The following is a 27,978-nucleotide window of genomic DNA, read 5'->3' as shown; positions in this document are numbered from 1 at the left end:
GCATGAGGTCAGCCGATGTCTTTGTAGCTCCTGTTCTGCCTGCAGCCTGCTGGAGCAGAGATGCTGGTAACCCTGTGCATCAGGAGGAATTATAGAAGTTCAGTTTCAGCATCACTCACACAAAAGCAGAAAGTCCAAGGAAACGGCTCCAGATTTCTCAGATAGCCCAGGAGCGACTACCTACTACTATAAGCTGTGTAGAATAATAATGAACAGAATGATCAAATATGCAAAGGAGTAGGAGCCCTCCACTCCCACTCACACAAAAACACAGCCCCATTCATCTACCTGTCAATTTGTAAAAACCAGGAAGATTGAAAATGAATAATATATGCACAATAATAATAAAAGAAAGTGCTGGATAAGATTAAAAAGACACAAAAACCTGCTTTCTGATTGCTTGCTTGCTTGTTTGCTTCCTTAAAGGTGCTTTTCGCAGTGACCCTCTGCAGACACTGACTGAAACTTTGACCACCAAGGGGCAGCATCTGTAACATTTTCAGAGTGTGTTGCTGTCTAAACTTTTTATATTGGCCGTTTCTCAGTACTCAAGAACGCAAGTCGGTACTTGCATTCTTGCTAGTCCATACTTAGTAAGTTCACACAGGAGTCCATACTTCCCAAGAACATAACGCAATCATTCTAAAATTGGAATGGCACTGTACTTGATGACATCACAACTCCAGAGTTTGTTTAATATTTGCAATGGAAATTACACGATCGCCCATATTTGCAATGGGCGATTATGGTTCAAGAGTTGGGCGTTCGTCTTGTAATCGGAAGGTTGCCGGTTTGAGCCCTGGCTCCGACAGTCTCGGTCGTTGTGTCCACTTCACTTCAGACACTTCACCCGCTGCCTACTGGGGGTGGTCAGAGGGCCCGGTGGCGCCAGTGTCCGGCAGCCTCGCCTCTGTCAGTGTGCCCCAGGGTGGCTGTGGCTACACTGTAGCTGCCATCACCAGTGTGTGAATGGGTGGATGACTGTGTATAGTATAAAGCGCTTTGGGGTCCAAACTTTTTAGCCACTCTCCTTTGCAAGAACGCAAGTACGCGTGCTGAGAAACGGCCATTCTCTTTAGCCCCTCCCTTTAGTTCCCTCGGGTGGCTTTAAAGCAGGGGTGTCAAACTCAAATACACAGTGGGCCAAAATTCAAAACTGGAACAAAGTCGCGGGCTAACGTTAATATTTATTGAAAAAAAAAATCTTCCTCTAGATATAAGAATGAATCTTTTCTTATGGACTCAAACAAGTTTTGCTGAAAAACTGAATATGGAACAAGCAAAGCTTAATACTAAACAATATATATATTAGCTGTAATACCAGTAGGCCAGCTCTAATAGTAATTTGGTATGGCTTCGCGGGCCAAATGTAATTAGGCTGCGGGCCAAATTTGGCCCGCGAGCCAGAGTTTGATACCTATGCTTTACAGTGACTCGCTGCACCATCTTGTGGTTTAAAATGGTATTACATAAAAACCGCAGTCCAGCTCCATATCCACAATCCACAGTCATAACGAGCTATGTATCTAACTGGTAGTAAGGAAGGGACTGATGGAGGTGGGGGAGGTGGACCTCGATGATCAGTGTGAGAACCAAGCTCACGTCAAGGAGTGAAAATTTCAACTAACAGTGGAAATGTGATAATTGACTGCATACAGTTTTATCACGTTTATTGTGTTTACACTGTTTCATAAACGGTGTTGGGGGCGGGTAGGATTAAAGAGGAGGAGAAAACGTCGATCCTCGTATTTTCACGCTGGACACTGGAGGGTGGAGTGGGTGGTGCAGCTGCTTCCACTGCAGACACATCATGTGAGCAGCTTCCTCCTCCTCTACCTCAGCCCGCTTTCAGCTGCGCGGTCGTCACAGCGCAGGCGCAGTGACTCAGGCGCGTGGCTGAGAGACCTCGGTGCTCGCCGCGCTCGTCAGAGGCTCAGCTGATGGCGCAGAGATGATGGCCGCATGGATCCTCCTGAGCTGTGCGTGGGGACAGGGCATGCGCGCGGAGGACTTCGCGATGGAGGAGCTGGCCACGGAGAAGGAGGCGGAGGAGAGCCACCGGCAGGACAGCTTTAACATGCTGACCTTCATCCTGCTGCTCACCCTCACCATCCTCACCATCTGGCTCTTCAAGCACCGGCGGGTCCGCTTCCTGCACGAGACCGGGCTGGCGATGATCTACGGTGAGCCTCGCCTTTACGCTTAACGGCACGCTCGCGCACGCCGACACCGCACTCTTTGCGTGATTCGGTCAGAGGAGGAGACGCGGCCGTTATTTTTAAGACAGTGCAGAGCCGCGTGCGCGTTTCACATCGAGCTGCCGGTTCGGTGTCAGCGCGCTCCTGTGCGCGCACCTCTCTGTCTGAGCAGAGATCAGCCGAGCAGCTGCTTCAAGAGTCCAAGTGACACCAGCTGGCAGTCACATCACACTCATCACAGACACACACACCACTTATAACAACCCTGTTATAACCCTGCTGCCGGTAGAATACTGTGTATGTTTGTGTGTGTGTGTCTGTTTGTGGGCTGATTCAGAGCCTCAGCCCAGCCTGGTTCTTCTGCTGAGGCTGTCCTGCCTCAGCAAACATGGAGAATGATGACATGAACAAAGATCATCAGATAATGTGCGAATGTCTCTGATCACCTGCAGTGATTAGTCAGAAGGCCTGCTGGTGTGACACATCTGCACGGTCCCAGTGATGGAGGCCGTCCGTCCAGCGTGTCACTCATTAACCACACATGTCCTCCGAAGAAGGCAGACTTTGATTTGTTTGGACCTAAAGCTCCAAGGCAAACATGGCTCTGGTGATTTTCCAAGTGTGGTGTCTGTGCTGCACAGGGTCAAAAACAGGAAACAGGCACTGCGCTCACAGCTGACGTTTGCTTCTTTAACACCGTTTCATGTTTCATTACTACTTATACATGCAGACCTCATGTACTAATATCTGTCAGACATCTTGTTCAGACTTTCTGACCTAGAGACTCATTCTAACCATTATCAGTGTGTGTAAGCATGCTGCAAAATATCTCTCTGCACCCAACATGCACCTGCAATATTTCAAATCCAGACAATAATGAGGAATGAAGCTCTCAGCCTTTAAAATACAGAGCGCCAACTCGTTTATGCGCACATTTGCATAGTGTATAAATAAAATGATTAAAACAGCTTTATTTAATGATTAACATAAAAAGTCAAACATTTTCAACACTAACACAGGTCAAAGAGGCCACACCCCTAAAACACAAACTTGGGTTACCTACCTAGTTTATCAAGGTCAAGATAAACTTTATTATCTCCAAGGGGCATTTGCTTTGTTGCCACCTGCATAAATAACACACATAACACATACACCCAAAACACAAACCACATAACACAATGTAAAAAATTAACAGTGGTAGGAACAAGTGAACCACGAGGCAAAGAACCTCCACCCTGAAGCCAGTGAGACAGTCGGTGTTTCAGTCTGCTGGTACTGATCCCTTACGGTTGGACAGAAGCTTAAAGAAGCCCTGAGTGCTTTAACATGAGCATCTATGGCAACTGACGGTCCTCCACCTCCTCCACCCTCCAGCACTCCAACATAAGTACATAAATCTGAAAAACAGAGCCGATCCCAGATCAGTTTACACTGCAGTGTATAAATAAAACTGAAGGCTTGTTGTGGACTCCACCGGTTAAACCTGTGATAGTGTAAGAAATGCTGCTGCAGCTTCATGCTGTTGACGATGAGACGCAGCCACGAGGACGTTTGTCCTGATTTTACTTCCTGCTGAAAATCAGAGAACAGAGAAAGTGAAACAGCAAGTGGTTTAATTCTATATGTGTGTGTTTGTGTGTCTGTGTGTGACTGTGTGTGTGTGTGCGTTTGTGTGCGCGTGCGCCTGTGCGTGTGTGTCTGTGTGCGTGACTATGTGTGCGTTTGTGTGCGCCTGTGGGTGTGTGTCTGTGTGCGTGCGTCTGTGTGTTTTTGTGTGTGTGTCTGCATGTGTTTGTGTGTGTGTCTGCAGGTGTCTGTCGGTGTCAGTGTGTGTCTACATGTGTTTGTGTGTCTGCATGTGTGTGTGTGACTGTGTGTGTGTGTGTCTGTTTATGTTTGTGTGTGTGTGTGTGACTGTGTGTGTGTTTGTGTGTGTGTGTCTGTTTATGTTTGTGTGTGTGTGTGACTGTGTGTGTTTGTGTGTGTGTGTGTCTGTTTATGTTTGTGTGTGTGTGTGCGCTTGTGTGCACCTGTGCGTGTGTGTCTGTGTGTTTTTGTGTGTGTGTCTGCATGTGTTTGTGTGCGTGTCTGCAGGTGTGTGTGGGTGTCAGTGTGTGTCTACATGTGTGTGTTTGTGTGTCTGCATGTGTGTGTGTGACTGTGCGTGTGTGTGTGTGTGTTCTTCAACCTATGACCCGAACTCTTCCACGGCATGCATTTTTAATTTCTCTTTGATATTTGGTCACATTGGGGCCCGATGAATGTAAAAACAAAGAATTACCAGATTTTATTTTTTTTTACCTTAATTTTGTTTTGAAGAAAAATCAGAGCCACATATGAGGATATTCGTTTAAAATTTTGATAGAACAGTAGCAATATAATGTCCTTGTAAGTGGATATCAGGCTCTTGGGGAGCAAAATTGAGTATTTTGGTCTAAATAACCCAAAATGTGATGTCCACATATGTGGACGCCAGGTCCTAGGAGGTTAAAGTGGCCCCTTTGCTTCCTGGACATGAATCGGTATCTATGAAAACAGACTGATGGAAAATCAGGTCCAGGAGTCTGTGACCAGAAACAGAGACACGAGGTCCCCACTAACCTTTCGGTATTTCTGTTTGTTTCTCTCAGGTTTACTGGTTGGTGTGATTCTGCGTTATGGCATCCCAGCCAACAGCTATCACAACAAGACGCCAGCAAGCTGCTCGCTGAGGGAGGGACCCACCAGCACACTGCTGCTGAATGTCAGCGGGAAGTTCTTTGAGTACACGCTGAAAGGCGAGATCAACTCCCGCGAGATACACAACGTGGAGCAGAACGACATGCTGCGAAAGGTGAGGAAGGCAAGGAAGTACGCTGGCATCTCTCATATCCGCCCGGCAACTTCAAACTTTATGTCTTTTCCAGGTGACCTTTGACCCCGAGGTCTTCTTCAACATTTTGCTGCCTCCCATCATTTTCCATGCGGGCTACAGTCTGAAGAAGGTAAGAGTCACCTGCTGTGTGTGGACGGGTGGGGCTGTGCGTGTGAGCAGAGGAACGGCGATGCTCTGACTGCTTCACCTGTCTCCATATTTACATTTAAAGCATAGCAGGTGATGCTTTCACAGCAAGGTCACATCTCACCTGATAACATAACGCACTCATGAACGATATCAAGGTTACGCCAGAATAGATAGGCGGAGCCACACAGACATCCACCAGCAGCTCAGGCGCTCCAGTCTGACCAATAACACTCCAGGGTGGGTCACTAGGAGGCAAGTCTGATGAGAAATATCAGCCAATGAATTTGGAGTGAACATGGCCATCTTTCCTGATCACCTAACCGACTTTTCCAAAAATCTTTCATGAACCCAGAAGAACCTGCAGGTAAACACACCTGCCTTCATCTGTACTGTGGTGCTGCTTATGTGTGCTGTGCAGCTGAAGAGTGCATGAGCAGCATTTTGTGCTTTTCTTGTGAAATTGTTTTTCACGCTGGATCTGCTGATTCAGCAGGAAACAGGAAACAGGAAGGAAGAAGAGCATTTTTGTCTGGCGTTGCTGTTTGGTTGATGTGTGAGTCAGGTGGGTTGGATGCAAACAGAACTGAGCGCCGACCTGTACAGGCTCACGTCCTTTAGAAACCTGACTCAGCACTTTGCCTTTGGCCTGCATAGAGAGCTGAGCGCGCTCCGTGCGGCAGCGAGCCGCAGAGGCCTCTGATTGGCTGCCTGGCTGGGTGAGTGTGAGGAAGAACCACATTTCTTCTTCTCTTTCTTCTTCTTGCTTCTTCCAGAGACACTTCTTCAGGAACCTGGGCTCCATCATCACCTACGCCTTCTTGGGCACCGCCGTCTCCTGTTTCGTCATCGGGTGAGTAAGAGCCAGGTGTGACATCACCTTCGGTTTGCTGCTGCGTGACTGACGTGTCATACCTGTTCCCTCCGCAGGAACCTGATGTACGGCGTGGTCAAGCTGATGCAGGCAGTGGGTCAGCTGACGGGGAAGTTTTACTACACTGACTGCCTTTTCTTTGGCGCCATCATCTCTGCCACGGACCCAGGCATGAACACGAGCACGGGAAGGAGGACGGCGTGCATGAGTGTGAACGCGAGCAAGGTTTTCAGTGTTTTCTTTGTGTCTCCGCAGTGACGGTGCTGGCCATCTTTAACGAGCTGCACGCTGACGGGGATCTGTACGCGCTGCTTTTCGGCGAGAGCGTCATGAACGACGCCGTGGCCATTGTGCTGTCCTCGTGAGTCCATGCCTCGCTTTACCCACATTTACTGGTTTAGATGACAGTGATCAGCAGTAGGGACCTTTGACCCCTGCGGTGAGCTGTGCTTTTAAAGACGACAGATTGTGTAGGTCTGATTAACTGAGTAGATGAAACAACAGACCAGCTGCTGACAGTCATGACTTCATAACATCTGCATCCTCAGCTGTGATCATTAACAGCTGAGGGAGGCGGGGCTCCGGCAGCAGGTGGGCATGCGTTACCCGCACTGCTCAGGAAGTAAACGTCTGCGCAGCTCTCAGCTGCTTATTTGCTTCTTAACACAGAAATAGGAAATGGGACACTGCTGGCGTGCTGATCAGTGAACGTTACCACTTCCTGTCCCTGCTCCAGGTGTTTGTGAGCCCAGCAGTCTGACTGTTTTTATTTAAAGAAACCTCTGACTGCACTCAGCGCTGCACTCAGATGTTTCCAGCTGTGGTTTCTAGTGACCACCTGTGGGGGCTGCAGGCAGTGCTTTGGCTCCCCCTGCTGGAAGATCACAAGTCACCTTTGACTTGTGTTTTTGTGTTTCAGGTCCATCGTGGCGTACCAGCCGGCCGGCGCCAACACGCACCAGTTTGATGCTTCGGCTTTTTTCAAGTCTGTGGGGGTTTTCATTGGCATTTTCAGCGGCTCCTTCGTGATGGGCGCGGCCACGGGAGTGGTCACCGCTCTCATATCCTTTCAGAGAAGTCAGCACCCACCACACGACCCCCCTCACCCCCATCCTCCACCCAAGTACAGCAGATATTCGCATAAACCTGAAAAACACACGTGAACTCCTTTAAAAGCTGAACCCAGATGAGCGTCCAGTCTCTAGTTTCCAGTCCTGGTCCCTGTATCCAGCTGTGATCTATCAGCAGTTTAATATCTGTGTAAACTTTCGGCCTCACATCAGCAGTTGGAACAGATGTGAGCTCAGGTGAGAGCAATTGAACAGTCCCTTTTCCAGCTGGGATTTTTCTGGGTCAGATTATTTTCTAATAGTCTGATTTTAGCTCCCTGAGTGGAGGTCGTGGTTGTGAGGTGGACAAACATCTGTATAATAATCTGTATTGTAATTGTATTGTAATAATTGTAATGTATAATAACACTGATCACACTGATTAGGTCCTGAGAGAGGTTGTGAGGATGAGTGGGTGGGTTTTAAAGGTGGATGTCTGCTGAGAACCTTTGACGTAGAGGTAAAGACGTACGTGTCTTCAGTAAATATTGTAAGCTGGACAGGACAGATCATCTGACTGCGGGAGTGGGGCTACGTTCACATTTGCCAACTGGTGTCTCAGTCCCGTGTTTACGCTCTTTGACCGGAACCTTACGTCACCAAGTTCACCAAGCTGCACTGCTTCCCGCTGCTGGAGACGGCCCTCTTCTTCCTCATGTCCTGGAGCACCTTCCTCCTCGCCGAGGCCTGCGGCTTCACAGGTGAGCTGACGTGTCACACACATCAGCCTTGCCATTTGACCATCACCGGGCGACTCGCTTCACATGCAGCACTTCGTCCTGTTCACAGATTTACACTGTTCCGTTCCGCCCCACATTTATCATCAGAATACATCATAAAAGGTTATTCATAGAGCGCTTATACAGGAAACACTCACTACTATGTGGGCGGGGCCTTTCTGTCTGCATGTTCTCTCTGGTTATGCCAGCTTCCTGCCACAGTCCAACACATGCCGTCAGTGGGGTTTTAACTGGTGATTCTAAATTGTGTGTGTGTGTGTGTACGTTGTCCTGCAGGCGTTGTGGCCGTGCTGTTTTGTGGCATCACGCAGGCTCACTACACCTACAACAACCTCTCTGAAGAGTCCACAAAGCGCACCAAGCAGGTATGTGAACATGTGACCCCACCCCCGCGCATGCCCCCCCAGCCATCTGGCGCCTGGGCCAGATGGTGCCTGCCCGATGAGCCGACTGTGACCTTAATTTCCCCCCCTGACTGCTCAGTTCCATGTGGGGAGGTTGGTCTGAGGGACAGGATGAGATTAGCAGGAACACAGTTTGGATCAGTACATGGCGCTGCCATTGAAAAAGGGGCAGTGTCACGGAGCAGCAGGAAGGTTACTGCCTCTCAGACAGAGTCATTTTAGGGAACAAACGGCGCACACGCCCCTGGATCCCTCCCAGGAGGCCTGGTTCAATATACATTTCTGTTTTTAACCTTTAAACTTGAACACACTACAGTTCCGTTTTTATTGTTATTTTACTTAAATAAAGTTTTATCACACCAGTAATAACCCTGAAGTGGGCGACAAGATAAAATTCATACACAGAAGTGATAAACTGTTAAATAGTCTCACTAACACTACAAATGTAATATTAGAAGTTTCTTCAGATAAGCAGCTGAACTAGGATTAACTAAACATTTCTCAGTTGGTCTCCAGTTACTGCAAAGAGTGGATTATTATAGCAATTCATCATTAAATGTAACATTATCTGTTCTGCTAACCTAAAGGCATGATGAGGCTCATCCTGTTTACTGTGTAACCACATTCACATATTTTATGATTCTAAATGATGACGAATATTTTTAAACTGCAGCTTTTTGAGGTTCTTCATTTCCTGGCTGAGAACTTCATCTTCTCCTACATGGGCTTGGCTCTATTCACCTTCCAGAATCACATTTTCAGCCCCGTCTTCATCATCGGAGCCTTCGTATCCTTTCTGAGCTTCTCTCATTGTCAGAGTAGTACCTGCAGCGCTGAAAACTACCTGCTGCACCCTCCTTTCCTCTTTTTTCACATATTGGTCATGCTTGTGTGTTTTCAGATCATCCAGCGAATGTTAATATTAGACAAAGACAACTGGGACAGTTTTTAAAAGATGATTTCAATTTTCAAGGGGAAAAGGGTTATGTAAACCTACCTGCCTCTGTAATCCTTTCCAGACTGATAGAGGTCAGTGACTTTGTTTCTCAGCTGTTTCTTTACGTCTTTTAGCCTGCTTCACTTTGTCAGACAACTTCTATTTTGTGATTCAGCAGCTTTGACAGTGATCAGGCCTGGGCGTGGCAGTGACACTGAACAGATCTCAGATCTTTATCTAGTATTAAAGTTTATTTGATCATCTGAAACATGTACGTGAAAAACTAAGAAACCAGGCAGGGCAGTAGATGGAGCTCAGTACACTCTAGTCTGATTTGTCCCTTTTGATATTTTTGTGTGTGACCTCACATATACCACAAACATCCTTTGTTCCCAGCAATAAAACTTCTTAACCCGGGCCGTCAGATTGCCATTTTCATCGGAAGAGCTCTGAATATCTACCCGCTCTCCTTTCTTCTCAACCTCGGTCGAAGGCACAAGATCAAAGGAAACTTCCAGCACATGATGATGTTTGCAGGTATGAGGAGCGCTTCCTGTCTCTGTAGTTCTAGCTCGTCGTGTCGGGCTGGGTGGTTTCAGGATCTCTTTCTGCAGGTTTGCGTGGGGCGATGGCGTTCGCCTTGGCCATACGCGACACAGCTACGTACGCCCGTCAGATGATGTTCACCACTACGCTGCTCATCGTCTTCTTCACCGTGTGGGTGTTTGGAGGTGGAACCACACCCATGCTGTCCTGGCTGCATATCAGGTTAGAAAATTAAAGTGCTGCACTGCCTTCACGTTGTGTTTGGACCCAATTAAATCCTCGCCTGTGAATAATAACAGAAAATTTTTAATATTCGAAGTAAAGAAAAGACATAACCTGACCTGCTGAGGTCACCTGAAGCAAGGTGTGAGTGGTGGTTGAAACACCTGGGAAGAATCTCAGAGTGGACTGTGACAGTTGGTGTCATAGGCCACCACTTTTGGTCAATGATGACCGTTTACAGTGGACATAGATGGGCTCTTTACTCCTCTTTCAGACCATCTGTGTCCTCTGTCCAAAAACATTGATGTCTTCGGCGAGTGGCCTTTGACCTTTGTGGTGCAGATGTGCAGCTGAGTGTTGTGCCATGTGTTTGTTGAGTGGCTGTTTGGTTTCTCCTCCCTGCACTGCAGACACTTTATAGGATTACTGTGGCTCAGCCCATTGTAACACTCTGTAACTGTGTGTGTGTGTGAGAGAGGATGAAGTGTGTCTCTTTTCTATATGCTTAAGTTTTGTTGTTTAGCAGTGTGTTTCATTCTGTATTTTTATTTATTTTATTTTTAAGATAGGACTGTGTGTGAATTTTATACACAGGTAGAATATCTGCACATTTAATCAGGTTTTCCCAGTTTAAGGAACCATGATGTTTCCAAGTCTTTGTATGCAGTGGTGAACATCATGCCACTGATGTACATTACTGAGACCTCCGTAATTAAATTGTTGCAAATTTGACTCTATTCACATTTTTTAACTTGTGTTTTTAATGCAAGTTGCAATTAGTTGTTAGTTAGATAAGTTATCTATTATTATACCTAAATTGTATTATTATACAATGCATCCTACGACTACATCCTTAATGTGGTTTGTAAACATGTGAATGTGGGTGTAAAAGAGGAAATTATTAATCTGGACGTTTTTAGTGGGAGAAACTAGCCCAATGAATGAACAATAGAGTCATGCAGGCCTGAAGAAGTCACCTGGTTGATGACGAAACGTTTCTCACACTGAAAACATCCAGATGAACAGAATCGACCTGGGATTTCCTTACCTGGATGATTGAGCATGCATCAAGAAAAATTATTCATCAAAGTATTAATATTCATGTTGAAGTACTGACTGTTTGTCAGAGGTCTTAAGAGGGCTGCACAGTAAACACCGCAGCATCCAGGAGATGGAGCCAGAGCTACTCTGCTGCTTTCCCTCCACCTCCTGCTGCTCCTCTGAAGAAGCTCAGCTTCAGGATGCGTGTGTGTGTTTACAGTTTTTCTTGACTGCTGAATGAGTAGTCAAGTGTTTGAGCTCATCCAATAAATCATTACACAATGGACAACAAAATACAAAATGCAGCACTCAGTGCGAGTAGCTAGTTACACAGCCTTCATGGCAGTGCCGTGTGTTATCTTTCTACACAGGCTGTGTCAAATTTGACTTCAAATATTACAGATAATACACGTAAACCAAAATCTGTTACAGTATAAGAAATCTCCATTTTGGATAATTTTGAAAACTGAGTGGATCCCAGTTTCTTTAGGTAGGTCAAAGCAATCAAGAAAAACTGTAACATGTGTGCTGTGTGTGTGTATTTGTGTGTACCAAAGTTTAGGTAGCTTTATGAGGCCCAAAAGTTGGAATGCTACTATACTTGTGGGGACCAACAGCCCTTGTGGGGACATTTTGAAGGCATTTTTGAGACTCAAAATGTGGTTTTAGTGACTGGGTTACAGTTAGATTATGGTTAGGTTTAGGGTTAGGTGTTTATTGTGATGGGTGGGGTTAGGGTAAGCAGCTATGGAAAGCATAATATCAGTTAGATGGCCCCACAAAGATATAAAAACACGACTGTGTGTGTGTTTTCCTGTCTAGCTATCTTTGTGAGGACCGAAATCTGCATTCTGATTCTGATTCTTCTATACTTGTGAGAACCAACAGTCTCTTGTGAGGACACACTCACCGGTCCTCACAAGTTTGAAGGCCTTTTTGAGGCTCAGAATGTGGTTTTAGTGTCAGGCTTACAATTAGGTTATGGTTAGGTTTAGGGTTAGGGTTAGGGTTAGGCATTCATTTTTAATGGTTAGGGTTAGGGTAAGGGGCTAGGAAAACCATTATGTCAATGAAGGTCCTCACTAAGATAGCTGAACGGGCTTGTGTGTGTGTGTGTATTTAATATGTGTGCTGTGTCTTAGGGCGGAGCAGGAAGTATTATGTTGGAGGTTTAGAGCACTGCCAGATTCTGCCCCTTTCACCCTGTGAACTCATTGCTATGGTGACAGTAACCGGCCGTGCTGCTCTGTGCTCTCAGCATCCTTCTCTGCAGTGATGTGTGTGTAAATTTATGTTTTGCCTCTTGGTGGTGGGGTTAAAAACAAGCCTCAGACGGTGTTCCTCCCTCTGTGCAGATCATTAACAGCGGCACGGTGAGACCTGATGGAGTGTTGGTCCTGACGGTCTGGAAACAAGCAGCCTATCACCGAGCGGCATGACTAATCTGTGACCACAGTGGGACAGTCAGGGTGCTGGTTTCAGCTTTTAGGAGAATGAGCATTTAAAGTCATGAAGCTGCTGCTCTGTGTTTGATGCTGAAAGTCAAGGTAAAGTTGTCAGGTGGAGTTTACAATATGAAATTAGATGTTATTGGGCGAACACAAGCCGAGGATCAGAGAGAAAAACAGGAGCACAAGGAGCGGATGTGAGGCCTTTACATCACAGACTGTTAGCTTTAGGAGGAAACTTCAGGCTTAGCTTGTATTTTCAGGTTTATGAAGTCAGTCTTTGAGTAAAACATAGCAGCTGTTCTGGTCTGATGTAGGATTCAGCAGTCCTGCTGTTGTTGCTTTCATGATGCTCCAGATGTTCTTGGCTGGTCAAAGCTCTGGAGAGCAGGTGGGCCGGTCCAGCAGCTGGACTCGTCTCCTCTGAAGCCGTACTGCTGGAATGGATGCAGTCTACAGTTTAACATCATCCCGGTCAAACACAGCAGCCTTCCTGAAAAAAGCATTTGTATGGAGCAGATGTTGCTCTAACACCTGTTTGTACCTTTGAGCACTGATGGAGCCTTTCCAGATGTGCCAGCTGTCAGCTCCATAGGCAGTGATGTCTTACAGTTCCAGCTGGGTTTGTAAAAATCAGACACAGGTGGAAACAAGCAGCGAATCAGGAGGCAGGAAGTCAATCCATAGCAGGCAGGGAACAAAGACAAAGGCACTAGCATGCAGACGAGAGATGCCAACATTAGAAATATGACGAATAATATAAAAGCCCAGAAATACTTTACAACAAACTGAGCAAAACATTTAAAACTGAGACAAAGAAATGTTGTAATAAAGCTCAGACTCAATGGTTAACACCGTTGTCTCTCGGGCTGGGAGTTTCTCTGGTTGTCAGTGGCGCCAGTTTCCTGTTTAAATAAAGGTTTTAAAGTGTGACTGCATCCAAACGTGCTCTGTGAGTGAACAAGTGACACAGAGACAGCCCCGGTAACCCTTATTTAAACGTGCTCTGTGCTAGAGCTTCAGGCTCCAAATCAAACCAAAATGCCGAAACATGTTGAAACTGATGCTGATAGAAGAGGAAGTGGAAGTCAAAATAGAAACCATCAAAAACACGCTGACTGGCGTGTGAAAGCAGCTGCTGGAAGAAACGTCAGCATCTGGAAGAAGAACTTTCAGAGTCGGAAGTTGGAGCTTTCACTTCTCTGTAGCACCAGTTGGCAGGCTAGGCTCTAATAATCCTCTGAGAGCTCCGAGTGGCTTGCTTAGTCAAAATTAAAATAAAATGCTGGCAAAGCAGAAATGTTCCCTGTGATCGCAGCTGAAGCTTCTGTATGGTATGGAGACCACACTGAAACGATAATGATGATTATTTTCAGGGATCTGATTTACACATTAATGTGTATGTAGCTGAGTGCAGCGTGCGCTGTGAATGCCCTGAATCTGCCTGTGTGGGTGTGAAGGCCGAGTTGTGTCGGGTGCAGGCTGACATCACGGATGACCGTGCTGCTGCGAGGTGACAGCGCTCGCCCTGAGATCAGAGCAGATGTGGATCTGTAGTTTCATGATTGTTTAATGGATGTTTGTCCCAGAGTCGGGGGCGTGACTGTCTGCGTTCCCGCAGTAATGATGTGATGGGTTCAAAGGTCAGTGGTGTCTTTGAGCATCCCAGCAGAGATAATTTGTGAATATGAAATTCGCTCATTACAGGTATGACAGTAATGATCACAGCAATGCAGGAAGTAGGCGGAGTCTGCAGGTGCTGGGACAGTGAGTGGCATTGTGTAAGTGTGGTTACGTCAAAGGAGACTCTTTCTCGCACTCTTCACTTCTGTTTTTCGTCAATTACAGGGAAGAGAAATAGAAATATCCCCCAGAGACCGGCATGCTTTCACTTCTGATCACAGGCGCTATGAATAACAGCTAAACAGAAAAAGAAGTATTAATTCATTTTAATAAAAAGTTAAATATTAGAGGTAGCTGGTAACTGCTTATTTACCAGAGGTCCTGTGTGATTTCACAGTGTTTTATGGAATATTACACACAGTATAGTCTGAGCGCAGCAGGAAAGCAGCCTGTCACTGAAGGACCTACCCAGTGATGTCACTGTGTCATGGAATTGTGAACTAAAACCCAGAGGAATCTGTGGACCATCAGTGATGTGATAAAAAGCAGCGTGAGCTATAAAGCACCTGTTACACAAAACAGGTCAAAACCCGAGGTCAAGAATTACCGTCATTTGATTGGCCGGTCAGCCTTTTTATTAATTTATTTTCTTCAGGGGAAGCTAATTGGTTCCGAGTGAGAGTGTAGCACTGTATTCCACTACATTAAAAGGGCGCTGTTTCACTCAGTGATATGAGCGTTAGTGTTGGTTCAGCTTGTTTTTCCATCCCACACAAACATTTTTAACCCTCAGAGCTAATTTATCATCATATGAAAGATGGGAGAGATGTTTAAAAAGGGAATATCGTTACAGTAACAACACAAATAACATCCTAAAATGTTCGTGTGGCGAATGGAGCCGCTGCTCAGGTGATTTCAGGTGTTTGAACAGGAGGACCTGGGCCAACCCAGCGCCTACCGCGGAGAGGACGTCTCTCAGCTGGTGGGAGAGGTTTAATGTTTCATCTGAAATGATGACTCTTTTTTTTTTATAAAAGTTTTATTGAATCTGTTTTAACCTTCTGTATCACTGCTTGGTATGGTAATATGTCTTTGAATACACTTAGTAACCTGGTTAAAGTGGCTGGTCAGATTTCAGAGAGATCTCAGGTCCAGCTTGTGGACTTCTGTAACAGGCAGGTGTTGAGGAAGACAACCTCTGTCATGTTGTGTTCAGATCACCCTCTCTTTAAGGATTTTCAACTGCTTCCATCAGGTCGTTGGTATAAAGTGCCTGCAGTAAAGACAAAGAGACGTAAATTGTCTTTTGTACCTAGCGCTATTATCATGATTATTAACACTAAACCATAGAGGTTGTTGCCACTGCACACTGCACTCTTTTTGATGATAAAATTTAGGTTGTTACCGCTGGGCTTATTTTTGTGGGTATGTGTTGTGATTGTATGGACATACTACAAATCAATTTCCCATTGGGGACAATAAAGTTACCATTGAACCAAGCCCCTGAGACCTGGATATGTAGCAAAGGATGGATGGATAGATATAGACAGATAATTACACAGCACCCAGTTTGAGAAATTTAGTCATTTATTAACTGCACAGAAAAACAGCATTGTGATGATTCTTAACTATTTCTTTGTCTTTTTCTGTTTCAGAGTCGATGTTGATCCAGACCAAGACCTGCAGACATCTGCAGACAGCTTCCAGGTCCTGCAGGGGGTGAGCACCACTCACACATGCTTCTGTGCAGTTATTAGAGTTATTGGTTATCAGTGAGAGTTTTTTCCTTCCAAACCCATGAGTTTATTCACGGCTCACAATGAACTATGAATGATTATTTTCATATACTGTATAAGTGACTATGACGTAAAACCTCAGACCTTTAGAACCAGAAACATCACCAAGTATACACAGATTTTTAAAAAATTGATTGATTAGTAAAAATTTTATATCTTTGCTGGTTCACTGATGTGAGAAAATATTTTTACATGTGTCAGTTGTCATGGAGTCTGAGTCTGTCTCTGCAGAGATTACCAATAAGTATGATTATTCGTGATATTTAACTCACATCCTGTTTGTATTTTTTTTTTTTAAAAAGCCCGCTCATTCAGCCTGGCTGAGTGAATTAAAAGGTGAAGCATTTTATCTTGATAGGCTGTTCTTCCCGTGAGTATAAAGCTGTGTTATCTGTGTGTGTTTGTCCAGGACGGGCCTCAGGCTGAAGGACAAAGTAAAACCAAGCAGGAGAGCGCATGGCTCTTCAGACTGTGGTACACGTTCGATCACAAGTATCCTTTCAGAGCTCTGTGGTCTCATCCAGGATGGTTCTGTCCTGTGTCCAAAGAATCGCCTCAGTTAACAAGCCCATAAAATCTGTTCCCCTGCTTGCTAACAGGCTGCAGTAAAGGTGTTTAGCTCCTCGTGCACCTGGTCCCTCCCTGCTTCTCCCCTCTGCTGAGCGACGGTTTCCCCGGTGACTGACTGTGTTTTCCAGTTAACCCCCGCAGTGGCTTTGTCTATGAGATAAATGGGCAGCCTGCCCCTCCCTGCAGCGTCCACAGCGGCCTTTTCCCAGAGTGTGACAAAAGTGACAAAAACCTAAGAGTTTTATGTTCAACTGGTTTAAATCTGTTAGTCACTGGAGATGACCCTGACCTCAAACTATCAGGTTTATACATTTTTTTATTTTTGACTTTCTCTAAAACTTGGTATCAGGGTCATCACAGCTGACACAGATGTTAGAGCTCAACACTCGCTGTTACAGTTAAAATGAGTCTGTCAGTAACTCAGGAGCCCCATTACTTCAGTTTTAAGATCTCCTTTAAGTGAAGTAAAGGTGCCTCACAGTGTGGACTAGCATAAATACCTGAGAGAATTCATTCGGAGATGAAAAATATCATTGATGAGCTAAAGTCGCCATAACCACTGATACATCCTAGTTTTCTCCAACATATGGACAGAAGTATTGATAAGCAGAATGGTTGGATGAATAGGTGGATGGATGCATGGGTGGATGGATGAATTGACAGGTGGGTGGATCATTATCATTTAAAGTGTTTAAGACTCAGTCAGCTGCTTGTCCTTAATAAGCCTTCAGTTACCTGAAGCCCATTCTGACCCACAGTGGCCCGCCTCTCACCTCCACCCTACCCAGCTACTGCGGGCCGCTGGCGAGCTGTCTGACCACCCCCCGGGCGTACGAGGTGAGTGTCCACGTGCACACTAACACAGCAAACTCACAGTGAGCAGTGAGTCTGCATGAAGTGTAGAAGAACACCTCTGAGGGTGATGCAGAGAGCCTTCTAACATAAAAAACTGAAGGAAAACTTGATTTCATAACCGAGAACAAGCTCAAGTTCAGTGGTGGGCATGCCAGTTCTGGCATTCTATGGCAAATGTCCGTCAGGTCCATGGTGCCGTGCAGTGAGTGCACTAGAAGGCACCGTAAACCTGACTGACATATGCCACCCCCATGAAGCTTGTGTTTGATTGTTTCATCGGAGACGTGGTGTGACCAGCTGGAGGTCTTTTTGTAGCTATTCCAGTGCTCGCCCTCTTCCTCCGTGTACAGAGGAGCAGATACCGGTCTATTGATGGGTCAAGGCCTTCTACGGCCCTGTCCAGCTCTCCTCCATGTTCTTGAGACTGTGCTGGGAGACGCAGCAAACCTGCTGGCAGTGGCATGTATTAATGTGCCACGCTGGAGGAGTTGAATGACCTCTGCAGCCTGTGTAGGGTCCAGGTGTTACCTCATGCTACCAGCAGTTACACTGACCCTAGCCAAATGCAAGACTAGTGAAAAACAGTCATAAAAGACGGGGAGGGGAAATTGAAAACCATTCCTGGTTTGGGGTTGTTGCCCCTCTATTGCACCCCCCTCTGACATATCCAGGAATTTAACTGACTTGATGCTGCACTCTGATTAAAAAGTGCTCCCTTAATTTGTTAAGTGTATTAAAAGAATTCTGCAAATAAATAATTATAAATAAATAATAATAATAAAGTACATGACGATGCCACCATTATTTTCATCTGTTCACGGACCGTTCTAGCATCTCTGTCACTTCTTTTTATTTACAGTTTATTAAGTGTCTTCCTTTATTTTACTTCAGTCAGCACATTTCCCAAAGACAAACCGAAAAACGATCAGCAGACATACAGTGGGGCAAAAAAGTATTTAGTCAGCCACCGATTGTGCAAGTTCCCCCACTTAAAATGATGACAGAGGTCAGTAATTTGCACCAGAGGTACACTTCAACTGTGAGAGACAGAATGTGAAAAAAAAAAATCCATGAATTCACATGGTAGGATTTGTAAAGAATTTATTCGTAAATCAGGGTGGAAAATAAGTATTTGGTCAATAACAAAAATACAACTCAATACTTTGTAACATAACCTTTGTTGGCAATAACAGAGGTCAAACGTTTACTATAGGTCTTTACCAGGTTTGCACACACAGTAGCTGGTATTTTGGCCCATTCCTCCATGCAGATCTTCTCAAGAGCAGTGATGTTTTGGGGCTGTCGCCGAGCAACACGGACTTTCAACTCCCGCCACAGATTTTCTATGGGGTTGAGGTCTGGAGACTGGCTAGGCCACTCCAGGACTTTCAAATGCTTCTTACGGAGCCACTCCTTTGTTGCCCGGGCGGTGTGTTTTGGATCATTGTCATGTTGGAAGACCCAGCCTCGTTTCATCTTCAAAGTTCTCACTGATGGAAGGAGGTTTTGGCTCAAAATCTCACGATACTTGGCCCCATTCATTCTGTCCTTAACACGGATCAGTCGTCCTGTCCCCTTGGCAGAAAAACAGCCCCATAGCATGATGTTTCCACCCCCATGCTTCACAGTAGGTATGGTGTTCTTGGGATGCAACTCAGTATTCTTCTTCCTCCAAACACGACGAGTTGAGTTTATACCAAAAAGTTCAACTTTGGTTTCATCTGACCACATGACATTCTCCCAATCCTCTGCTGTATCATCCATGTGCTCTGTGGCAAACTTCAGACGGGCCTGGACATGCACTGGCTTCAGCAGCGGAACACGTCTGGCACTGCGGGATTTGATTCCCTGCCGTTGTAGTGTGTTACTGATGGTGACCTTTGTTACTTTGGTCCCAGCTCTCTGCAGGTCATTCACCAGGTCCCCCCGTATGGTTCTGGGATCTTTGCTCACCGTTCTCATGATCATTTTGACCCCACGGGATGAGATCTTGCGTGGAGCCCCAGATCGAGGGAGATTATCAGTGGTCTTGTATGTCTTCCATTTTCTGATGATTGCTCCCACAGTTGATTTTTTCACACCAAGCTGCTTGCCTATTGTAGATTCACTCTTCCCAGTCTGGTGCAGGTCTACAATTCTTTTCCTGGTGTCCTTCTAAAGCTCTTTGGTCTTGGCCATGGCGGAGTTTGGAGTCTGACTGGTTGAGGCTGTGGACAGGTGTCTTTTATACAGATGATGAGGTCAAACAGGTGCCATTCATACAGGTAACGAGTGGGGGACAGAAAAGCTTCTTACAGAAGACGTTACAGGTCTGTGAGAGCCAGGGATTTTCCTTGTTTGAGGTGACCAAATACTTATTTTCCACCCTGATTTACGAATAAATTCTTTACAAATCCTACCATGTGAATTCATGGATTTTTTTTTCACATTCTGTCTCTCACAGTTGAAGTGTACCTCTGGTGCAAATTACTGACCTCTGTCATCATTTTAAGTGGGGGAACTTGCACAATCGGTGGCTGACTAAATACTTTTTTGCCCCACTGTATATACCCCACAGCCCACACTGTTATATTCACTACACAATAACTTACACTGTGAATATTTCTGGACTACATTTATTTATTAAACTGATTCAGTGTTTTCAGCCCTCAAGATAACAGATCTCTGCTGGATTCATGAAGTTGAAATGCTGGAAAAGTCATCTAGACTTGTTCAAAAACACACTATTTTGTTCTTCCAGGACCTTTCAGGACCTGTAACTCTGTAAATATTTACAGCATGATATTACAGAAAAATCAGCTGATTGTGGTGTTGTGTGTGTGCGTTTCAGCACAGAAAAACTTCTTTAGGAGATGTTTTTCCACAGAAATTGATTTCCGAGCCGTTCTGGGACACAGTGAGTGGTTAGGAGTCATTTTCTCTCGTTCTTTGTGCTCAGTGGGGAGCCGGCTCCTCAAGAAGGCTTCCTGTGAATACTGAAGCTCTCAGAGCCTGCCAGCCAGCACACAAAGAGCCGAGGCCTTCAGCGGCAGAGTAACTGGACGGTGGAAAAGCCTTTTGGCATTCAGCGAGCACAAAGGGCCTTTTCAGCTCCGCCTCAATGATGAGCACTGTAATGAAAGATATTTCAGCCACACAAGCAACCATTGAAGGCGCGGTCACACTTGGATGGACTCTGGCAAATTCCCCTTTTCATTTTCTGAGAGATTCCTGCTCAAAGAGGAGTTCAGCCCTCAGAGCTGGCTCGCATTCAGAGATCTGAACTGTAATTTGACTGTTTCTCGTTTCATTTATTTATGTGAATGTGCCTCCTATCCCGAGTCTGCTCACAGAAACGCTTCCCCTCCCAGTTTGTTGCTGCTGTTTGCCAGCGAGCGGCTGGCTGCCAGGCTCATGTAATCAGGCCCATCCAGGACTCTGTGTGGGCACAGGAGATTAAATAAAGCTCCCCGTCTGCTTTCTCCTCCGTTTATAAATTGTATAAAACACAGATGGGAACGAAACAGATGAAATGCGATGGCTCAAAATGTAATTCAGAACAACAGATGTCTCACGGTCTGAAAAGGAGCTAAATGCAACGAAAGCATTGATGCGCCGCTAACCCTAACCCTCCCGACGAACACTTTCATTTCAAAAGTGGCTCACAAAGCCGTAGTTCACATATTGCTCGTGTTCACAGAGGAAGTCAACAGGAAGTAAGGTGGCTTAGTTTCACAACTAAAAAGATAAAGCTTTGCTCCGTTTGCCATGATTGCTGCTGCAGAGAAAGTGTTATGTAATTCTCTTGGATCCCTCTGTGAGAGTAATCCCCGCACTGACCCCCGAGTTAACTCATCCTGTCCTCCCTGGGGGGCCCCTGGCCAAATATTGATCCGCCAATCAGTTCAGACCCGGACTCAAGCGCCGTGCAGCGTGTGATTTGGAGCTTTAGATGCTCACAGGAAGCTGACCCAAATGTTTCAGTGATATCACTGAGCTCATTGATGTTTCACAGAGAAATCCTGTTTTCACGGCTCTGTGTGTCTCAGACCTTTGAAAATTCATATCACTGAAGTACCTGAAAACTGTCACAAAGACGAATTACCAACAAAATTCACTCAAATAAAAACATACATGTACTTTCAGTTCTCCGGCCTGGAAAGTCTGAGAAGCAGGGGCAGATGTGTGATTTCTCTCCGATTAGAGGCAGCTCAGAGAAGCAGGGCGACAGTTGGAGGTTAATCCAGCCTAAATCTGCCCCTCCCCCGTGTAGATCCACTGTGTCCTCTGTGAACCCTTGCACTCATGTCAGCGTGCTCGTGTGGTCATGCGTGTTCTTGCCACATGCATCCCACATCTGTTCTCGTGTGGTCCCGTTCTTCCCCTTCATGTTCTGCTCTGGCTTCGTTTTCAGAACCATGAGCAGCTGAGAGACCCGGACTCTGACCTGATCCGTGGCGACGCAGACTTGACCTTCACCTTCGGGGACACCGCCATCACCGCCAACGGGGCGTCTGGCAGTGGAGCGGACACTGCCGGTGGGTCGGGCTGGAGCGCGAATGGGAAAAGGAGCGGCAGCACATCAGAGGAGGCGCTGGAGCGTGAGCTGGACTCCCGCGAGCAGGAGCTGCTGAGCCGAGGGACACGCCTCGTTTTCCCCATCGAGGACCACATCTGACCCCACCCGTCCCCGCCACCCACACCCACCCCCCGACCACCTCATCCTCAGCTTTCTCCACATCCAGGAGGGCGGTCCTGCAGAGTGACTCTAAACTGATCCTTTGGGATCACAACACCTCAGCTGGACAAAGTCTCTGTGACTCATTCTGTCATGTGACCCTGTCATGTAGACGGGCATCGCTGCACTCGCCTATGTCTGAATACTCCTCTTCCTCCTTGCTCCACGCAGCGTCCAGGTGTCTGCTCTGGACGAATACGCAGTTAAAGAACTTTGTATTTCATTATGTGTCCAAAGGAAATGCTGATTTTTCAAAACAGACGTGCAGTGTGCAGTCGGACTGCGGAGCTTCAACTTTTGGACGAGGATCAGAAACAGTGCAGCAGCTGAGAAATGCTTTCACTGATGATACGCATGCAAAGATGGATGATTCTCCCAACATCCAGCAGGCTCTCGGTGACCTCTGGATGGATCCCCAGTGAGCAGGAGGTGTTGAGAGGTTTTACTGACTGCAAAGAGCAGGCACCTCCCATCGTAACTGCTCCTTAATGCTGCAGAGCTCCCTCCTCTGTGTTCTCCTCCCTCTCTTTCCCCATGCACGTTTGGCAAAGCTGACTCATCCTCAGCAGTCAGCCGAAGAGAGCGGGTGGAGCATGGTCACTCGCAGGCTTGTGCACAGAGATGATTTTAGAAGCAGATCTCACAGATGTGTGTGCAGGTAAACAGGCGTGTGTGCGTCTGCTGTGTAGCCTCCATACTCACTCGAAACACACGGTTCACTTATTATTTTTCCCTCTGGACTCATTGTCAGGAGTGACATCACACTTTTGTTTTAGAAACGTGCTGCTGTGCATAATTTCTATAAAGTTCACTCTGTGTGTTTGTGTATGTGTGTGTCTGAGCAGAGAACCAGATGTGGGGCTGTGTTTGTGTGGGCAATTGTAGAAGCGTTGAGAGTCTCACAACAAACTGTGCAGGTGAGCGTGACGCCACATGAAGGCTGTCTTCACATTTTATCCTCACACAGGAAATGAGCAGAGTGTTAAAGCTGAAAGTTGAAGCCTGCTCAGCTCGTACTGGAGCGATTAAAGCTTTGGAATAAAAATGTGAAGAAGGTTTCAGTGAGGGAGGAAGTGATGATGTCATCTGTTTGTGAAAACCAAAGCTGTGCACATTGAAACAAAGGAGAGCAGCTGACTCTCTGCATGTAGGTGATACTGCAGACTTCACTCATCTCTAGTGCCGGCAACCTGAGCGCTGACTACTTTGAAAACAGGAAGCTGCACTTGTGTTTGGAGGTCAGTGATGTGAACCCTACTCAACTTCTTGTTTGGGGCCGGTAGATTCGTGCTGTGAAGCTTCCCCAGCTCCACTGATCTGTTTCACACCAGATTAAAGCTTTCAGTGCTCCACACAGGACACCACACTGTGAGTTTCCTGCGGACTGATTGAGTCATTATTGACTGCAGTGATGATTTTATTGCATGGCAGCACGACAGCTGCAGAATTTTGCATATTTTCAGTCTAAGACAAACATTTCGCTGCAGGCTGATAAAAGGAAGTGCGCTGCCCGAAAGCTGCAGGCTGTCACTTTTTCAGACGGCTGAACCACAGCTGTTTAAAATTCACTGCGCTCATGCCACCGCTGTGGTTGCTGCGCTGGTGTGTGCATGCGCAGGAGCAGGTGTGAAAAGCACGGCTGCCAGCTGAGCGCGAGGCTTTCAGATGCACAGCAGGAAATGAGTGTGCTTCTGTAAGCCGAGCTCTGCAGCAAGGGTCACTGACGCTGGTGTGAGACTGTGTAGGTGAGTTCATGGGGGAGCCACGTTCCCTCTGTCATGTGAAAGGTAACGCACTAAACTGTGAGTGTGCTGCTCTGCACGAGTCCTAAAGGCAGTTGGCATGTTCGGCGCACTCTCTGCGAGGACGTGGGAGCACTGCGTCGGCAATAAGACAGTCTCTGACCTTCCTGTGCCAGCAGTACGTGAGAAATGTGATGCGTAGCCTGACTGTCAATGTATGCAACTGTGGTGTTTAGTAGCAGCTCTGCAGCCCGTCTGCATCCACTGTGGTCTGCATGTCAGCATGTTAATAAAATCTTAAGTTCTTACCCAGTGCTGCCGCATTTTGTGGTGTTTACGAATCCACTCGCACTCCGTGTTTGTGGCTGTGTGTGTGTCAGCAGATTGGGAGGCAGGAGATTGGCGTATTTTTGAACACGCAGATATTTTCAGACATTCAAAATAAAAATTCAGTCAGGGAAATGAAAAAGGTGTAAACACTGTCTGATATGTGATGTTATTAAGACACTGCTGACCTGTTTTCACGATGCTCTCAAAAAAAAAAAAAAAATTCACTTCCTTTGAGATCAAAGTGTAAAGTCTGATGACCTGTCCAGTTTATGAGTTGAATATTTCATGAGATCATATTGAGTCCTGTTGTATTATTAACCCGAGTGCATCAGAGTGATGCAGCTTATTCTGAGTCGCGGTAATCATTTAAGGTGGATTATGGTCTGCTTACTTCCCATCTCAGCTCTCTGGACCCACAGCAGGACGTTCATGTTGGAACACCCACATATCACACAGGCCGCCTGCACTTATGTTGTAATCGTGGCAGTAAAATAACAAAATAATTTGCATCTTTCAGGATTGATTTAGATCTTCCCAGTAATGTGAAGCTCACGTGCTAACAGAGCTAATCCCTTCTCACCGGCTTCAGTACCTTGTGCTACTGTGATACACTGAATATTCCCATCCTTATATGCTCATTTCATGCTTCTGTTTGTGATGGGCACTCAATCAGGAAGCCCTCAAACTGGGAGGAGCTAAATGAGCTTGCTTCAGAGAGTGACCTGAGGCCTGGTATCAGATAAAGAAGGATTATTTTGTGAGTTATGCTAAGCTGCTCTGTAAGAGTCCGAGAACAGAAACTTGGAGCTGGAGATGAGTTTGTGTCCATTCAGTTCAACCAGAACAGCCAAACAAATGAATATGAATGAACTTTGACGTGCTGACAAATGAACCTACAGATAATGTGGCTTAACATTAACAATCATACACAAGCTCTTTAGGGAGTGTGTCAGCTTTTTATTCTTTGAGTCGGTTTGAAGTTATTTTTCTTTCAGCGCCAACAAAAAGTACAGAAACAACCTCTGAGCCTCACATATGGAAGGTGGGGGCAACCTCCCAAGACTTTGAGATACCCCTACCACCGAGTCATGTCTTCAAAGACATACGCAGGACATTAGCTGAGGAAAGTAAAGCGGACTTTGCTCACAGACTGTGCTGCTGTGTGAGCTTCCATTATCAAATCTTTAAGTGCTCCACCTCCCACCTGCCCTTCTGCTCCACAGTATTTAACCTTGTGAGCTACAACAGCTCATTGGTCATTGAACCGACCACGGCCAAATCCAGGTGTGCACACGTAACAAACTGTTTGTACGAATCCTGTAACAATGAATCAACGTTTTAAATACACAAAAAAAATTCAGCTTTTTGTCTGTCTGGCACCGTGAGCTGGCTGCAGGGCTGCAGACATGCGTCCGCGTCTGTCTGTGCACAGAAGCTGCTGGAGGTTTGGAGCCCTCTGAGGGGGTGAGAGGGGTATCTCAAACACTAAAGCCCTCCTGGAGGCTTGGGTTACAACATTTACAGCATTTCTGAGGAAAACAACAGGGCCCTGCACCCTACGCTGTGTGAGGACGGAGGAATCTCACACCCATGTGAGTGTTTTGTCAGAGAAGTGCACATTCCTGAGAGGCCGGGGGGAGGGTTAGAGAGGAGAGTAGCCTCTCCAAAATACTGCAGTTCTTCTTCACTGCTCTACATTAGTGCTATTAGTGAGTACCACAAACACTGGCGATCTCTGCCACGCTGAGTCGCAAGCCAGACAGATGAGTCACACAGGTGACAGCGAAGCCGCCGCTCTGATCTTGGCAGTCACCTCCTGAGGAGGAACATCCGGGGCGTGCAGGGCTGGTGTCCAACAGAAACCAGGAAAAATGAGCCGCCGCCTCCTTGTTCCAAATTGTCCGCCTGTGATTGGCTGCTCTTTTGCTCAGATTTTCTCCAGTTCATCAGCCCGGCTCGGCCGAAGGAAAACAGTCCTCACGCAAACAGTCACGCCTGAGAACTCCTCGAGGAACACATTCCAGCTGCTTGTTTAGTTAGACCACCTTCTGACCTCAGACTGAACACCACGACCCTGGAAGAAGAAAAAAAAAAATCAGCTGAGGATTTAAAATAAATCTGTTCCCACAGAACGATAATGAGTGGCTGTTTGTCATTCGGGGAACACAGCGTCCTTTCCTGTAGCCGTTTCCTCGTCATGGGGTTTCAAAAACTTTTTGTGAACGAGATGATCTCATGATGCCACTTACCCGCCAATCGGTGGCATGCAGCCTGTTGTCACATTTTAGTACCTGGTATCAGGTACTAAAACCCTGAAAACCGTGGCCAGTCGATCTGGTACTAATGGCTTCATAATCATACTGCTCTACTTGAGCACTCACAGCACTTTATACAACATGCCTCATTCACCTTTTCACACACATTCACACAAGCACTTTTTCCATGCTTAAGGCTTTCTAACGTTCACACTCTTAAGGTTCAGTGTCCTGCACAAGAATATTTGTCACGCAGACTGAAGCAGCTGAGAGAACGAGAAAGGTCTAAATACTCTGATAACAAAAAGGAAGTAACCAAGACAAACTTAACCAGAGACACGAGGACAAGACGGAGGGACGAATCTGAACAAAAGATAAAAGGAACCAAAACTCGTTCATCCATATGATCTTATTCAGGGTCAAACATCCACCAAAACAGAGAAAAGAGAACCAGGGATGATGATCTATCTGTGAGGGCAGGAACGTTTAAGTCTTAAATAATTAGCCTGAATCACTCTGAGGATGTTTGTTAGAATAAAAACAATGTTATATGAAGCGTTTCCAGTGAAAACAGTGAGCGAATAACCTTTTTTTTAAAAAATTTTTTTTAAACAAATCACAACAGTCCAGGCGCTTTATATTGTAAGGTAAAGACCCTAATATAATACAGAGAAACTCCAACAATCACATGACCCCCTATGAGCAAGCACACTAGTGACAGTGGGAAGGAAAAACTCCCTTTTAACAGGAAGAAACCTCCGGCAGAACCAGGCTCAGGGAGGGGTGGTCATCTGCTGGTGAGAAAGACAGGGCAGAGATAGGGCTGTGCAATCTGACGAAAATCTCATATATCGATATAGCACATTTCTCATCCCGATAATGACAAATATCACAAAATAGTGCATTTTCTGTATATTCTGTGAATCTCGGGCAACTTTACTTGTGTGAAGTGTTTTGACCGACGCATGAAACTATATATTTTTAGATATAAGTTGTAACGGCTTCTATTTTCTTTGCGAGTATTTATTACACGGCGTACTGCGGGGAAAAGCCTGTTCTAACATTTGAGTCTAAGGTTTATTTGGAGCACCTGACGGCTCTTTTTTGCTTCTCATCCGTAAACTCTCTCCATACACTTTCAGATGATTCTTGCATAGGTGGTAAAAGAGAAAAAACACAGAGACACATTGTGGAATATTAAGATTTATAAAGAAGGTTACTAATAAAGGAGACATTTCTGTGACTGTTGTTGGGGTCAAAGGTCATGAAGTGTTTTTTTTTTTTTTTTCAGCATTCTTCTATAACACTGTGGGGACGTTTTATAAAATGATTCCAACTTCAGGTCAATATCTAATCAACAGAGCGAACGTTTAACCATTAACGTTTAAATGACAAACATTTCTCAGATGTTCTTGGAACATTCAGACTTTGTGACGTAACATTGCGCAGGCATGTGTGTTTCTGTAGCCTGCGTGGCTCTCACAGCACCCTTAAAGGTCGTGTCTGTGGGAGCCTGCGGTGACAGCCGTGCTGTCGCACTGGAGCTCTACCCAGTCACGTACAGTCTCAC

At 46.0% G+C, this 27,978-nt stretch overlaps 2 protein-coding genes across 2 annotated transcripts in view; one reads left to right on the top strand and one right to left on the bottom strand.

Moving 5' to 3' along the window:
- The first annotated feature begins 1,854 nt into the window (after positions 1-1,854).
- Positions 1,855-24,135, top strand: slc9a7 (solute carrier family 9 member 7). Its single transcript, XM_085151730.1, has 16 exons — positions 1,855-2,183; positions 4,829-5,031; positions 5,105-5,182; positions 5,976-6,052; positions 6,130-6,242; positions 6,329-6,434; positions 6,993-7,129; positions 7,773-7,883; positions 8,199-8,287; positions 9,000-9,113; positions 9,689-9,800; positions 9,878-10,031; positions 15,799-15,862; positions 16,349-16,431; positions 17,241-17,346; positions 21,758-24,135. Exons 1-16 carry the CDS (start codon positions 1,952-1,954, stop codon positions 22,019-22,021), a joined length of 2,043 nt encoding a protein of 680 aa, XP_085007856.1. The 5' UTR covers positions 1,855-1,951; the 3' UTR covers positions 22,022-24,135.
- chst7 (carbohydrate (N-acetylglucosamine 6-O) sulfotransferase 7) overlaps positions 17,649-27,978 on the bottom strand; it is a 29,196-nt gene continuing 18,866 nt past the window's right edge. The window contains exon 2 of the mRNA XM_085151742.1: positions 17,649-26,227. The gene's annotated coding sequence lies outside the window, so the exon portion shown is untranslated. The remainder of the gene's footprint in view (positions 26,228-27,978) is intronic.

Source organism: Neolamprologus multifasciatus, chromosome 23 (genome assembly GCF_963576455.1).
Source record: "Neolamprologus multifasciatus chromosome 23, fNeoMul1.2, whole genome shotgun sequence".
In the NCBI taxonomy this organism is placed as follows: Eukaryota; Metazoa; Chordata; class Actinopteri; order Cichliformes; family Cichlidae; genus Neolamprologus; species Neolamprologus multifasciatus.
This window is presented reverse-complemented; position numbering and strand designations above follow the sequence as displayed.

Excerpts from the sequence above, each read along its gene's own strand:
- slc9a7 (XM_085151730.1), top strand. The coding sequence starts at position 1,952 with ATGATGGCCGCATGGATCCTCCTGAGCTGTGCGTGGGGACAGGGCATG. Across the intron at positions 10,032-15,798 it reads CTGTCCTGGCTGCATATCAG|AGTCGATGTTGATCCAGACC; the intron begins GTTAGAAAATTA and ends TTTCTGTTTCAG. Across the intron at positions 16,432-17,240 it reads TGGTACACGTTCGATCACAA|TTACCTGAAGCCCATTCTGA; the intron begins GTATCCTTTCAG and ends ATAAGCCTTCAG.